The 16193-nt window shown below is 31.2% G+C and overlaps 6 protein-coding genes across 6 annotated transcripts; 3 read left to right on the top strand and 3 right to left on the bottom strand.

Moving 5' to 3' along the window:
* On the top strand, positions 1–2095 carry Tsp_11474 (clathrin heavy chain). Its single transcript, XM_003372994.1, has 8 exons — positions 1–34; positions 95–168; positions 526–681; positions 738–851; positions 1027–1197; positions 1261–1458; positions 1794–1886; positions 1958–2095. Exons 1-8 carry the CDS (start codon positions 1–3, stop codon positions 2093–2095), a joined length of 978 nt encoding a protein of 325 aa, XP_003373042.1.
* Positions 2096–3671: 1576 nt separating this feature from the next.
* On the top strand, positions 3672–4705 carry Tsp_11473 (hypothetical protein). Its single transcript, XM_003372993.1, has 3 exons — positions 3672–4056; positions 4105–4404; positions 4551–4705. The coding sequence occupies exons 1-3, from the start codon at positions 3672–3674 to the stop codon at positions 4703–4705; spliced, it is 840 nt and encodes a 279-aa protein (XP_003373041.1).
* A 1222-nt stretch (positions 4706–5927) lies between these two features.
* Positions 5928–7950, bottom strand: Tsp_11472 (homeobox protein SIX4). Its single transcript, XM_003372992.1, has 3 exons — positions 7510–7950; positions 6759–6848; positions 5928–5999 (listed from the first exon to the last, which is right to left on the bottom strand). Exons 1-3 carry the CDS (start codon positions 7948–7950, stop codon positions 5928–5930), a joined length of 603 nt encoding a protein of 200 aa, XP_003373040.1.
* Positions 7951–10145: 2195 nt separating this feature from the next.
* On the bottom strand, positions 10146–12694 carry Tsp_11471 (putative CUB domain protein). The gene is made up of 7 exons (XM_003372991.1): positions 12664–12694; positions 12189–12416; positions 11687–11809; positions 11433–11603; positions 11126–11231; positions 11006–11070; positions 10146–10747 (listed from the first exon to the last, which is right to left on the bottom strand). The coding sequence occupies exons 1-7, from the start codon at positions 12692–12694 to the stop codon at positions 10146–10148; spliced, it is 1326 nt and encodes a 441-aa protein (XP_003373039.1).
* A 211-nt stretch (positions 12695–12905) lies between these two features.
* Positions 12906–14031, top strand: Tsp_11470 (toxin-antitoxin system, toxin component, HicA family). Its single transcript, XM_003372990.1, has 3 exons — positions 12906–13153; positions 13887–13920; positions 13999–14031. Exons 1-3 carry the CDS (start codon positions 12906–12908, stop codon positions 14029–14031), a joined length of 315 nt encoding a protein of 104 aa, XP_003373038.1.
* A 1803-nt stretch (positions 14032–15834) lies between these two features.
* On the bottom strand, positions 15835–15955 carry Tsp_11469 (putative CUB domain protein; the record flags this gene model as incomplete). Its single annotated transcript, XM_003372989.1, has 1 exon — positions 15835–15955. A coding segment is annotated over one exon (121 nt), but the record flags the coding sequence as incomplete, so codon positions are not given.
* Between the last annotated feature and the right edge of the window lie 238 nt (positions 15956–16193).

The following is a 16193-nucleotide window of genomic DNA, read 5'->3' as shown; positions in this document are numbered from 1 at the left end:
ATGAATCCTTCATTACAATTAATCGCTATCTTAGGTTTGTTGTATATATCGTCAAAATAGAACATTTCTAGTAATATGTGAATATTACTTATAGGTGATGCGAATTTGGAAGTTTGGGATCTCCAAACAGAAACCCCGAAGCGATATTTTGATATTGCAAATCATCCGGTTATTTTTTATAAATGGATTGATATCAACAATATTTTGATACTAACTTATCAACGAATGCTTATTTCATGGAACATAGGTGATGAATTGGTTGTTTTTTGGCTTTTCATGTTTTGTTTTTCTTATTTTAGAGAATTATGAGGTGAAACACATTTTTCAATTGAAGAATAGCTTTTCAAACTGCAACATTTCTGACATTCTGATAGATAACAGATGCGAATGGTTTCTGATTATTTCACCTCGTATTAAAAGTGCAAGTTTATTTTTTATTTGCTTTTCAAAAAAATGAATTTGAAAAAGCGATAAATATTTTGTATTGTTCATCATTTCAACAGTTGTTTGAATATATGATTGCAGATCAAGAAGTTGAGCAGTATGATGCTACTGTACAATGTTCATCAGCAAAAAACTGAAGTATATTCCGCAGTGACGGCATGTTTTTTGCATTTTAAACCCAATGCAAATGCAAAACCATGCACATTACTTTGCTTTGTCGTTCGCGATTCGTTTTATGTAAATGTTTCGAAACATTGCATTGAACAGACTGTGTATGTAATTTAAATTTTTAGGGTTGGATGATTCACATTGAAAATTTGTCCAAGCATGGTTGTTCATTTGTGAAAAAGGCAATTTCATTTAGTTTTTCAGAAAAACGTCGCGATGACTTTCCAGTCGCAATGCAAGTTAGTACTGTATTTTAAAGAAAAGCTTTTGAAAATTTGTCTTTTGAAATTTTTTTCATTACTTTATATGAAGCTATTTGAGGTTTTTATTTGATTTTGGAATGCTTTTTGCATGTATATATATATATATATATATATATATATATATATATATATATATAATTTAATATTTCAGGCAAACGATAAATATGGTATTTTATTTGTTATAACATCTCATGGTTACCTTCATGTCTTTGATGTGAATGACTCAATTTGTTTGTATGAGGGTATGTTTACCAGTTTTCCAGTTATATTATTAACAGCGTATAAGGACTCTGGAATAGTATGCGTCAACGAGATGGGCTGTGTAAATATTGAAAGGAAGCTTAATTTTTCTTTTTGATGCATATTATCGTTTATATTTTTGAAGATTGTAACTGCGGTGATAGATGAAGAAGAAATCATTTCGTGTCTTAATATTTCCCTGAAAAATAAAAGTGCTGTAATGAAATTCGCTCGTCGGTGCAACTTACCAGGTGCAGAAGGTCTGTTTGCGTGGGAATTTTGGGACCTGTGCAACAATGGAGAATACTACAGGGCTGCAGAGTTGGCTGCCATTATTCACATGGTAAGAAGAAGCATGTGATTATAGATAAATTGTTCGCTTAAATGAAAAATATGAATACTGAAAATGAAATGCCTTTGAAGGATACTTTAGCCTCTGCAAGAATAATCGAATATTTGCACAGTGTTAAATTGGGAAAAAAAGAACCGAATCCTGTGTTTTTGTACTTTAAGCGCAGACTTGAAAATGGACCATTGAACAATATGGAAAGTTTTAAATTGTGTAAACTTCTTTTGCAGAGAGAAAGGAAAAATTTCATCCGAAATTTGATGAAAGACGACAAAGCAATAAAATTATGATGAGAATTTTTGATTTTAAATAATTTTCATTATTTTTAGTTATGTTGCTCTGAACAATTGGGCGATATGCTCAAAAATTATGACAACATTTTGGCATGGTCAGCGTATTTACGAGCCGGTTCCTATTCTAAGGTCGATCGTGATTGGAATTTCATTTCAATAATAAATTCAAACAGTAAAATATTTTCTTCTAATCTTTTCAGGCTATTGAATGTCTTGCCGAGAAATATCAGTTGAACAGTGCTGCTTTGATTGGCGACAAAAACTGCACGAAGGAAGATTACATTTCTATATTTCAACAAATAGTCAACAATGAAAAAGCCGAATCATCGCAAGTGTGACTTATGAACATTTTTATAATTGAAAATGTTGCTCTGTTAATTAAATATGCAAAATGCTTTCCATCTTCAATCTTTTGAAAAATACCAGTGAAATTCACATGTGTTTCATAATGTTTGTTCATTTTTGTAAGTTCAGTTTAATTTCCTTATAAGATTTGCATATAGCATATTAGAGTTTTTCGCTGATTGCGCTTCTTTTCTCAGTTATTCAGTCTTGACTATTGCAGTTTTTTCTCTTTAATACCACAATCCAGATTATCAATTATACCCACGCATGTAATGATCTGTTCCACACTGTTTGTATCTTTTTGTGCTTCATTTTTAGCTTTTCACTGTGAGACAAATACATCTGAATACCGCTCACCCGTAATACACAATATGATATTCTTATCATCTGTTATATTGTTTTTCTTTGCATACATTTTTTTTATTCGATATGATTGTTTTATCGAACTTCGGAGTCTGTCGAAGCAAGCTCGAAAGCAAAGGTCAGCAGCTGCCAGCTACCTTCTGCCTGCAATTGGTTGAGTATCCAGTTACATTAACAGCCAAAGTAGATACTGAAATAACTGCTCAGGTGAAAGAAATACTATAATGTGGATTGTTTTCTTGATGCACTGAACGTTGGCATGTGATGTTGAGATGTCACCTATGTATGTATATGTGAGAAATAAAATTATGCAAGGAATTCTTGGATAGTTTGTGCTATAACTGGATAAAATTTCATCGTTGCTATTACAACTATAGTTAAGTGTGTGTGAATTGTCAAATAAATGTGTGTATGCGTGCTTGCTATCTATTAGCTCTTGATTAGTTGATACAAATCAAGTAAATTGATTGGGAACATTCAAAATACCGTTGTTGTTTACACACACTTTGAAAATTATCAGATCATAAGTAAAAATGAAAAGAATATTTCAAACCAATTTAATTATATAATAAATTTCGTGATTAATTTATTTTTAAAATAAGGTACTGCAATGAAATTCTGTTGAGAGATTTAATACATTAATTGATTTATGTCCTCACATCTATAAGGCTGCCATTTCCCAAGTTCATAATTTGTCAAGTATGACATTTTCTTGTAAGAATTAAATATTTTAATGTTTTTATATTTTTTTGAAATTATAAAAATATCGTAATTAGAAATAAAATTTTAGCGTAATTTAAATAAAATTAGATGAAGATTAGATTAAAAAATGTTTTCTCTAATTATTCTTTATATTCTGGAAAATTTTCAGTTTAATATCTACATTTTGAAAAAGAATATGTATTTAGAAGGCAAATTAATACTTGTGCAAGAAATTTTTGAAACGAATTTTAATGAATACATAATTTCAAGCTAGTGCAAATGGAATTAGAAAACGTACGTTTGAATAACAAATTGAATTGAATTGAATATAATCCAAATTAAGCAGAAAAAATGTCTTACTTTAAACAATAAATTGCAGTCATATGCATTAAAACTACTGGATTTTAAACAAATAAAGGTTTAAAATTTAAATATTGTTATGTTTGGGGTTGTAAAAGCGACACGACAGATCCGTTGAAAGCAGAACGATTGCAATTGTAAAAAATGGCTAAACATGCGATGAAAATAAAATGCATCCTTCATTGGTTTGATCATGTTGCCCAAGTGGATTTACAACAGGCGTGGCCAGTGTTGAAGTTGGTGATTCAGCACCAACTTTTGGACAACATGGCCATGCCGTTGCCTTTTTTGAGCGATGTCGATTATTATACGATGGGAAGTTGCGTTTTAAAAAAAGCAACTTCGTTGGCGAGACGTTTCCTTTTTGTGGAGGATGTTCGTTGGAAGCCGGTGGGAAGTTTCGAAACATTGGCTAAAGAGATGATTCCGCTGTGCTTGAAGAAAAGCAAAAACTGCTTGCATTGTATAGAAGCGACAATCAATCCGAAATATCATTACACTTTTAATGCGCCTTTTGGAGGCAACGTTGGTAAGTGGTTTTATTGAATTAAATTTTTTTTTAATGTTCATCATGCAGAAATGGAAGTGAAAATCAACAATACTATGCGGCAATTGATTCTGCACTTTTTGCCAGAAGAAATTTGTTTCAACATGAAAACCCTAGCATTGATGAACGATGGCAAACCTCCAAGTTCAATTTACATAATTCACGAAAGATTTCTCGCCAGAGAAATGTTCGTCATGCTTAGTCGTGGTGGTCAAAGCAAAAAATACACACTGAAGAACTTTCCCATTGCAATTGTATTGACCAAATATCAGCTTACTAAGGAAGGTCGACCAGTACGAGACAAAGAGATACGTGGTTACAGTTTCATGGGTAATTCTGTTTTTTTTTGAATTAAGCTTAGTTTTAAATATCTCACAAGTGATTAATTTAACCGTGTATCATAGCTTCATTTTTAATATTTCGTTCATCATTCAATTCAGTTAATATTTTATTTATAATTTACTTGACAATTTCAGGAAATTGGCTTAGAGTTAGTGATTTTAAATGGCCAGCAATTACCGAAAAAGCAGTTATTGTTGATAAGTTATTGATCAAACCCGGCGATGAAATACTTCCAGGGGAAGAATGCAGCACAGCGCATGAAGAAAACAGTGAAAACAACGACAAATAATGTTAACAGTTATTGTTATTCATTGCTTGTTTATTAGCTTGCTTGAATTTGAAACTTTATATGCGACTGGTTATATTGTTTGATTGTTATAAACTTATCATTTTTTATCGTTTTCAAAATTAAATTTATTTCATAATTTATTTTATCTATACATCTCAGCTAATATCTAAATAAACGAAAAATAATTTTTCATAATGGAACGTTTTTCAAGTATGAGAGCCGTAATATTATAAAAAGGTAAAATCTCACATGCTGAAATAAATAAAATTCAATAATTTTTTTCTAATATTCAACATTCCATTGCCATTACACTAAACATATGTTCACTCGTATTGAAGTTTATTTGTTAAATGTTTTAAAAATTTATAAAAAAGGATTATGTTAAGCAGAAACTAAATATTGTCAGAATTTGTTTATCCTAAATATGCAAATGAATAATAATTAAATTTAACAATTGGAATTTGAAAAAAAATAAATCCAATTAATTGATGCATGAATTGTAATGAATGAATGCTGCATTGTCTGAAATGTAAAGAATAATGTCACACTGTGCAATAATTGCATTTCAAACTGAGATAATATATGTTCATTTTAATTATTCAATTTTACACTAGTTTTGCATCATTTTTCATGTCTCTGTCAGCAAAACAACCCCCAGCACATTCTAACAGTAAAATTTTTACTGAAGATTTGAAGTAAGTAGTGAAAATAATTTTATTTTCAAAAGCAATAAATAAATGAAACATGAACAAAATTTGACTTGAAATATTACTAAAGATTTCATAAATTTCTGCTTTTTTCTAATTAATTTAGTAAAATTCTATAAAACTTATATAGAAAATTTACCTGGTCCTAATTATATAGTTTTTATTGCAATGCAATAACATTAAATCAGTAAAATATTCATTCACATGCATAAGTTTTTAAGAAATATAGCTTTATAGATTCTATAATTGTAATTTCATTAATAATTATTACAAACAAATTATATATTTTAATTTATATATGAATTTTTACCTTCAGCCCCAATCTAGACGGCAATTCAATCATTCAATCTTTGGAACCGTTGGTATGTTTGAAATCTTGTCAAATTCGTCCAGCCGTTCGTGCAATTGCTGTTCTCGAACTATTTTACGCAATAATAGCTGCATCATTGTTGAAAAGTTTCAGAAACTGCGATAATGGAACAAAAATTTGCAAAGTATTTCAAAGCAATTTAGCGCTAATTATCATAATCTGTCACTGTATTTTGGTGTTCTTCACGAGCGCTACGATGATCAAAGCCTCTCATCGTCTCAACAAACAGATCATTTTAACAAACTTACTTTTCCATTGCATGATATTAGTTGAAATGTTGCTTTGTATAGGTGCAATCAATTGGGTAACTATAGTGCATGACAAACTGTATACAAAAATTAACATCATTCTACAGTTTTATTGTGCTTTTTTAGCTTTATCACATCTTTGGTCTACATGTGTAATAATGTCATGCTTTAAATACTGCCGATTTATCATTGCTGTAGAAAAACAATTGAATGCAAACTCAGAAATGGATGCTTCCAGTGCAAAAGCAGAAATTAAATGATCATTTACTCTTAGAGAAAAACATAAATTATCATTATAATGCATATTCAAAAAGAAATTTCAAATTACAACTGATATTATGCGTTATTCTCATTAAAAAACATTGCAATTTCATCTACATGCCTTTTAATATAATCAAGCTATTAATCAGCAGCTGAATTATAAAAGGATAAAATATATTGACTATATTTTATAATAAATGAATTCAATCAACACAAAGTAGACAGTTTAGATTTAAGCATGCAATATTTAAAAGCACTCAATTTTATTCATAAATTTTTAATCGAATGACATTTATTTTCTGAAGAAATTGCTGTACATGAATGCACAACTGTACAATACACGCAAATGGCACCTTCCACTTACAATAATGAATACACGAAGTTGACTAATGACCACTAGGATGACTGATATCAGACATATGAGAAAATTTTTCTCTTTGTCGACGATTTTTGAACCAATTGCTAACCTGCAGGAAATTGAGACCGGATTTTTCAGCAATTACTCGTTTCTCTTCTGCCGAAGGGTATTTATTCTCTTTGTAAAATTCCTTCAGCTGCTAAAGCACAAATAAACAGTTGAAATTCAAATCAATCCATTTCCAAAGTAAAACTTATTCTGCATGAATAAAAATAATGAATACATAAGTTCATATGCATATATTTTAACTTTAAGATATTAACAGATAAACAACTTTTATTTAAGTTAATTAGCCGAGTTAGGTTTGTGAAACGCTGAAATTATCTTTGTATTTTTCAATCTTTGCTACGCCTTGCGACCTAGAGAATAGAATTTATCTTAACTAATGAGCTAACATCTTATAATCAATAAATCACTTCTATCAATCATTTTAGTTAGGCTATCTGAGTTGACCAACTCTGACCGACATTGCAGCAAAGCACTGATGCAATGATGCACAAAAAACTATCAATTTTTGAGATAACAGTTATATCATCAAAACTAATTTCAGCTGCTTTAACGGAAGTTTCAAAACAGCCAAATGCTTAGCAGCTTCCAAAAATATAAAACAAACATCTATATCCAAGTCATTTGAGGATAAAAAATTTTCTTGAATACAGATGAACAATAATAGTATATGTAGTAAACAGCAATGATAATAATAATAACATCATTATTATTGATTACTGTAAACAATAATGACATTATTATTGCTATTATTATTATTATTATTACTATTGAACGTAGAAAAACATATTTACCTTTCGTGAGTTTTCTTTAAAGCTATATACAGTTTCTTGCCCGTCCCAAATTGTAGAAGGGGGCGGATGCTTTTTCCGTAAACGATACTTTTCCACTGCACCAAGTGGTTTGCAGCGAGCCTGCTCCAATTCTGCGTAATGTGCCTGCCACCAGATTTCTTGCAGTTCTTCGTGATATCGTGAATCAAATACGCTACTGGACAATAAATCATAAATTTCTTTAAAACGACATTTCATCAGCAAATAAAGTAATCTTGCTCGCATCAATGAGGGATGCGTTGAATGCAAATATTCATTCGGATAAAGGTAATCAAACAAGCGGCATATAGATGGGTAATCCTTAGCTTGGCATAGCGTTTCACAAATGCACATTAGCTGTTCGTCTGTGTAGGCAAGGTGGTTTTGTCGAATCATCACATGTTGCTGTTGTTCTCTGGCCATACTAGCTGCACATGTACAGACATTTATCAAGATAAGATATTCCCAGGTGTTACCTATACTGCTAAGCCTTCTATTCAACTTGACTCATAGCACAGACATTGCAGACGCTGTAAGCGTATCTTTATAGCCGAACAAGCTACAGAGACGTATCAAATTCTGACCTTTATATTCGATGACTTATAGCCGGTGAAAAGACGATCTTACTTTTAGTCTGCTAATTGCCCCAAACAAAGCTGAGACTTTGATTTTTGTTCTCAATGAAAGCAATTATCGGTTGGTAACCATCAGGGCATACAAGGGCTTGATTCATGAGATGATTGCCATCGGCGCCAAGTGTTCTGTCACGCTTTACTGGTGGTATAGTTTTTTAGGCTAATTTCGATGGCCATTTTGCAGTAGAGTGATTGTGCATTGAGAATAAAGACACGAGTACTAACCCCTTTCCATCAACTAACCATCAAGTAAACTGCGTAGTTTTTTCTGACCTGACCGCTCGCTGAGCATGCTTTTCTGTAATCAAAGAATTTGCGCCTCAGATATCCTTTTTCTGTAAAAAAGAATAACAGTGAAAAAGTTATTTTTTTCTAGTACATAAGAAGCCGTCCCCTTGAAATATAATTTTCTAAAGAAGATGAGGTGATATTTTGATTGCTAATTAAGTGCAGTAGTTTTATAGAGCAAATGATATGCTAATTAAAAAATATCTATATTTTTTCCATCCAATTCATTCTTCGATGATGCAATAATTACACTGAGTATTAATTCATTCTACGTGGTGTTGTTGGCTCTTTCTTTCACAATAAAAACATTATAATAAGCATGAATTTTTTAACTGATATTTTTCATTATTCTAGTAAAGAATTTTTTGCGCTTGCTTTCATATGATTCGCAGGTGCTTATTCGTTTAGTAGCAAAATTTATTATTATTTGAAAAATTTGCATACATCATGCTATACTGTGCCTTGCCTGACTTGTGCTTGTTTAATTGTAGAAAAAATTAAAATAAAAATTTAAATAAATTTAATTCAAAATAAAAGGAACTTAATATAAAAAATTATACAGTTTATTAAATGCTATTTTTTATTATCAAATTTTTGGTTTGTTGATTTTTTAAGTTTTGAATTTGTTACTGTAACTTTAATTAAGTATTTTCATTCTGTAAACTTCCATTTCTTTTGTATTAATGTAATAAATGACACACTGTACTAACCCATCAAAGGATACATTCTCGACATTTTCTGCGTTGAATTTATTTCAACTGAAATGCATTTAAAAAATTTATTGATAATAAAATGAAACATTATTTTTCGATGTTTTTAAATTAAACTTTCAATGTTTCATTCTATTCTGCATATGAACAAACTCATCGTTTTATTGCACTTTTAATATTACATTGAAGATAAGAATTTAATTATATTATGTCGATATCGACCAAAGAATATCGACTGAATACTTACAATTTATTTAGAACAATTGTCTTACTTTTTGAAGGTTTATTACATGTGTAGTATACTAAAGTTATAACTCATTATTTTGCATTTGTAAAAGTTCATATGTTTAAAAAGAATAAGCACTTTATGCAAATAGCACTTATTAAAATTAAGCTAAATTTGCATTTGAATTAGAAAATATTCCAAAGAAACTTCTGTTATCGAAGTATTTAATTGTTAATAGCTGTTCACGACTGGCTAGTTAATTTTTCAAAATTTCACTGTTTCATAAAGATATTTCAGGTACTGAAATATTTCATAAAATATAATTAATTCACTTATTAAAGTTGAATTAATTTTTTAAAAAATACCAATGTAAAATAACTTGCTGATTTCTGCACTTTTTAATGTGAAATTTTTCATGAGTAATTTTTGTTTGTCAGCGGAAAGAAAATTGTCACTGGTGTGTCACAGTTCGAACAAAAGAATCAAATTAGTTTCAGGTCGCTGACCTTGGTTCTCAAATTTCACATTTTTATTTTCACATAAAAGAAATATTAGTTAGACTTCGAAGCAGTAGAAACCAGATGCTTCTTTTTTTTCATTCCTCACTCTAATAACATAACGGTTTTTGCTACGAGCAGGTGCTGATCAAGAATCCCACTGCAGCATTTTCCATTAACAAATGCAAATTATAAGCAACAATTAGCTGTTACGATAGACTGTAGAACGGACAGTCGTAACAAACAAAAAATGGCTAAAATTCTAAGTGGTTGGGATCTTTTCTGCATTCAAAATCAAGGGACTTATTTTGGGTATGATGAACTGATTTTCCGGTAGTTGGACATCCAAATTTTGATTTGCATTCATTAACAAATTCGCAGTCAACAGAACATCGTTGTCGACCATGTTAGGGTGGACAGTTTTACTTTGCTCTGTTTGAGTATCTGAGTCGACGATCAGATTTTGTTCAGCTTTGCTCATTGTCTGTGTTTCGCATTCTTTCACAGCTTGCTTTGCAACTTCACATTTGGATTTTCTTTCAACTCGAGCAGAGTTCACTTTGGACTCAGGCAACGCAGCATTGACGGTCTGCAGAGGAACCGAGAGCAGAGAATTGGTCATTGCATTTTTCTTGTTCGTATCTTTCGATTCCACTGAAGCACAATTAACTAGATCACTAATACGATTTTTTCTAGATTTCTTGAAATGTATATAACAGAGAACTATTGCTGCGATGATAATGATGAAAATTATCAAAGCAAGTACAACCCAAGTTAAAACGGAATTCACCGATGAAGTACGATGAGTAGCCTGCACTTGGCCAAATAGACTCGGTGGTATAGGATAAGGAATGGTAGTGCCATCTGCAATTGGAAAATTCACTTAAATTATTCATCATTGAAGCACACAATTGATATTCATGCATTTAAATTGAAATTTTTACTCATCTGTAATTGTAATTTTAAAAACATTCTTTAAATTTGCTTTTTTACATATAATCACCACTGTGCACAAATTAAAAGCATTTCACAAATAAAAATTACAATAAAATAAAATTTTACCCAATTTTTTTTCACATATGAATGCATGCCTTGAGAAACAGTGGTCAACATCATATATACCATATGTGAGATTAAAATCCAAATAAAGGCAGTTCAGTTGTGAAAATTTTGATTCGATAGAAAACCTAAATTTTGTTCTTTAAATGCATAATATACAATGAATGTGCGATATATGATTACTTTTCTGGCCAGACGGTCAACTCATTGTTAATAGATTTTCCAATGTTCTGCCCATTCAAATCTGTCAATCCAACCCAAGGTTGTTCTCCAGAAGAAGCAAATAAGCCTGAACATTAATTAATTATATCACTTTTGCCTTATTATAATAACCCACTTTCAAAGTTTATTACTAAAACAATTTTCTATTACTAAAAACATGCACATTGTAACATTATTTGACAGGTAAGAAACTATATTACAATAATAACTTAATTGTTTCTTAATAAGACAATTTTATTGCAATTGCACAATTGCATAACAGACATACTAACAACAGCGTGGTATTCATCTTGACTTGTAAGCACTAATAAATTGCTTCGATCGTAAATGCAATGCTTTTGAGCTTCTGGCCAACTGTACTGTTGAGGTGAGCTTTGCATGCGATAGCAGCGGTTGAGCGCTTTAAACGATGTCCACCCTGCAGGGCAATCTGTAACAGCTGTAACGCCTAATTTTGTATAGCACATGCAGTAATTCAATAAATGTGCATTTTACACTGTTCAATGTAAGACATGTTCGCACCAACTTCTTGATAATAGGAGTCAGATTTGAAGTGAATATACAAGCGATCAGTTGAGCTAATTATTGACGTTGGGTTGCTTTGACCGCACCATTTCACAATAGGAGTTGCCAATGAATTTCCTCCTGATTGAAAAGAATATAATGTAGCAGATAAATAATTCTTGCTTGCACGCAGTGATGTTGCGTGCTTTAAGCTAATTATTTTTTAGTTTTAATTTTTAAAAATGATATTTTCTTGGTTTTCTTTCAAAACTGTGACATACATCTATTTTTACAGACAAATTGGAATATTATTTGAAAATTTATTCATACTAATTATTTGAAAAATAAAGAACTACAACATTTATTATTATTTTTTTAAATATATAATTAAGAGTAAGTGTTTTTCATGCATTTGCAATTTTACAATAAAAATTTTTGATAAAGGAGTAAAAAATATTTATCAATTAATAATTAATACTGTACGAATGGTTTGTTCCTTTGTTTTTTGGTTTTCATTTACCGTCTCGAACTTCGATGAAATCATCACAGACTCCAAAAAGGCGATCTTCGATTTGTGATTCGTGTACAAAAAGTTGCACTTTATTTTCCGGTCTTGAAGCACGAATTATCCAATGACAACTTAAATTCGGACTGTACTGTCTTTTATTCACAAAACCGGGAGTAATCAGAAAATGGCGACATTTTGTAGCAGTCAAAATTAGCGGAGATGCTTTAGGCGGACACTCCTCTGAAATGATGCTGTTATTTTAAATTGAATAAATTATCATTTCCAGGTAATTAATTTATTTGGAAAAAGTGCTTTCCACCAACTGCACTGCTTTTTTTAATTTTTGCAATGAAATTGCAGAAGGATATGTTTTATTAATGCTATTATCCAAAATCAATAATAATGCCAATGCAAAAATAGCATATTTTGTTTATCTGTTTGTTTTTTTGTCAATAATTGCTAATATTAATGGCTTAAAAAAGCTCACCTGTAGTCGTTGAGCAACAAGACGCCAGCATGGCTGTTGAAGCTAGCCAAAACAGCAGCAACATCAAAAGAGAATAAACACTAGCTGGATTATGGAGTTGGAGGACGAATCCTCTTGGGTCAACGCTTTTGCATCGTCCACAAGGTGCAATGCTAGCTGATTAGCATGCGGAACGAACGCAACTGGCACCCGCTTCAGGCCAGGCTAACGGTTGCACGGTGATCGAAATATCGACATATTCGATGCTACACGTCAACAAGATTACACTTTACACCGGCTGTAAAGTAGATCGTTGGTCAGCGGCCAAAACAATACACCACGGGGAAGTGGGCAAGCATAGAAAAGGAAAGCGGCAGGGAAAGAAAGAGTGGTCGGTGCAAAATCGTGCTGTTGCTAGACAACCTGCTAATTTACGTTGCCAAATCGGCTTGGTCTCAAGATTTGTCATTTCTAACTCAACCAAGAAGAGATGCACGCCATTCCCTAATGGGTTTGATTGATCTTCCGGGACATTAGCTCTCACTCACACTCTCACCTTGTCTGTGTGTATCAGAATGTTTCATTCAGAACCGATTTGGAAAATTTATTTATGCCATATGCAGTTTTTACATTAATATCTGAAATTATTAAAAAAAACAGATTTCTCTTTTTTTAAATGGTTAGAAGCAAAATGGTTTTATTTTTAATAAATAAAACATCAAGTGGTACGCTAATTGTTTTCTTCTAACGATTTTTTCATAATTTATATCTGCTGCTAGTTGAACAATATATTTTGCTCCTATTATGAAAAAGCTAGCAAAAGTGGGAAATTTTGATAAATTAAATGAATTTAATATAAAAATTAAATTTTTGACTGAATGCTGAAAAATGTTCTCAAAAAGCTAAGCAGTTTTTTGAGAAAAATTTTCTAAATATTTTATTTTATCGGTATCAAACAAATCAGGGATAGGTAATTTGATTAAACAAATATTAACGCTGTGCAAATGTTTTACGGGTAAATAATTAGATAAATATCAGAGAATAACGAAGCGTGAAGAAAGGAGGATGAATTGTAGCTCAGAATCTCATTTTACAAAATGAAATGCAAATTCTTTAAAATATTCAATCCATTAATTGACTTTATTAATAATTAAATTGCAACAGAATTATTTTTATGAAAAAAGTATTTCTATATTCATTTTATTAAAATGCAAAATTGTATTCATTATTACTTGATTTTTCAGATACTTGAAAATTGAATTACTAACTGTCTTCAAGGTTTGTTTGTTCAAATATCTCGTGATTTTTTGGTTCAAATAAATATATAAATATATATTCAGTTATTTTTATTTTAAGATAATGTGTTTCAAAAAAATTCGTCAAGTCTGACTTTCAGTCAGAACTTCAAATATGAACACATAATGTTGATTATTGATATTGTACTGATTATGATATGTACAAATAACGTGGAATTCAATTTCAATATTTCAAGCATTCAAAGGATTCACTATTTATAAGTGTGCAGTGTAACTTTCATTCAAAGCTACTTTGCTAATTGTATGATACTCAATCTTGTTTTACCAATATTTATTCATCTATTTGTGCAAATATATTGCATGCTTATTTATAAATAAAAATTTATATAGAATGAATGATTAAAAGAGAAATGATCTATTAAATAAAGTGCAATAGAATGATTGTATAGTTTTGATGGCATGCCAAGTATGCAAGATTTGCTGCTGCACTATTGAAAAGCAATTAATTTATTGAAATTCGGCACAGAAATGGGCCAGAATTCTGGAATTGGTATTTAAACAGCATTTCCAATGTGCATTCATTGATCAGTGTTGCAAAATTTATGCAGCCCATTTTTGAAAAATGTAAAAAAAGAAACTTGACTTTACTACTATTATTTGTTTTTCTTTTTATATTTGATGCATTTTTTGTTGTCAAAAATAATAATAAAATTCATCATTATTAAGTTGAATAATATTTAATTGAACTAATATTTCCCCCCCCCCCCATTCTCTTGAATTCAGTATAGCAGTCAATAGGAGAAGTCAGTAGCAAAAACAGTACCCAAAAAATATAGTAATTAATGTACACAATAGAGAAGGCAGATGAGAGTGGAAAAGAACGCTTATTATTAAAAAGAAAGAGTCAAGCTTTTTCCCTGAATAATGCTAATGATAAGAATAAGAATAAGAATATATTTGTGCATGTCTGTTTGATGTTGGGATGAAGTGACCGTCGACACAATTTCAGAACCCAACTGAGGTCAACAATGTTGTTCTTCTTTTTCGTTGTTCAAATAGAAGATTAGCAAGCAATCTTTTGAGCATATTTTTTTAAACAAAATAAATCTGATCTATCAATACAATCTACCAATCAGTAGAATCGAATGGATGACATTCAAAGAACAATATTCAGCTCAGTTCGGCTATAAACATCTACTACTACTAGCAGCAGCTATTTTCAAGTGGTAATTATCAAACGCTGGAAAAGCAAAGCACACAGATGTATAATCTGGGCACACAGTGGAAGTAAACATCGCCAACTGGAGCACACTCTATCTTCAGTGATATAAGCGCATCACGACCAGTTCTGTATAGCATTTTTTGAAGCTGCTGCTTCAGAGATACTTGGTCTTTCGTCTAAAGTGAACAGTGCACAAAGTTCGTCACAACGTTTTGCTTCAACAGCTAGTTACTGGTAAGTTCAACGATAATAATAATAATAGTCGTACCATAATTTATCCATAATTTTAAAATTAATAATATTTCAACAAATTTATTATTGATGATTTAAGATGATGCATGCATCTCTCCTTCTCTCCCTCCCTCTCTGTCTCCTTCACTGATACTGCAATTTTCAATTCACCTTCAATTCCAAAAAGAATCTAAGCAAAAAAACAATGTCAAGGGTCTTTTGAAATTAATTGCTACTTTTGATGCAAATTGATGGCAAGTATTTTTGAAAATGTGAAAATTTTCACCCGAATTGAAAACAAAAATTTTGCAAACATAGAAGAAACATAGAAACAAGTAACAATGAGAACGTGCGTTAATAATGCAGCTGAGACGAGTGCTGATAATTTGAAAAGTTACGCTTGCTGCCCATTTTTGAAAATTTTCTTCCACCGTGAAAATTTTGATCGGCCAAAGCACCAGTTTTTAAGAAAAGTGAAATACTTTACACCTCGGGAACTAGAGCAGGTAAATATAAAGTGGCCTCGACCTCGTCCACCGACTCCTCTGCTTCTGTCGAGTTCCCGGGTTTTGAGTCATGTACGGTCTTCAATGTACCGAAAACTCTGGCAAAAATTCTTTCTATATACTGAACAGGCTTTTTTTGATTATTAACATCATGTGAGTTAATGGTTATGGTGAATATTTTCAGCTGGTATGAGATACAATGGAGCTATTGTCAAGGAAATGTTCTCATGGTACATTAATGACTGCACTGGAGTAAACATAGGCCTCCCAAGTTTTGGGATGTATGAATTTTGGGTTAGTGGAGTAGTCCTTCATTTCCTGGCCGATACTTTCCTT

The sequence above is a fragment of the Trichinella spiralis genome (assembly GCF_000181795.1).
Source record: "Trichinella spiralis strain ISS 195 chromosome Unknown Scfld7, whole genome shotgun sequence".
NCBI classification, from domain to species: domain Eukaryota; kingdom Metazoa; phylum Nematoda; class Enoplea; order Trichinellida; family Trichinellidae; genus Trichinella; species Trichinella spiralis.
The sequence above is the reverse complement of the archived record's forward strand: the minus strand, read 5'-3'. Positions and strand labels throughout refer to the sequence as shown.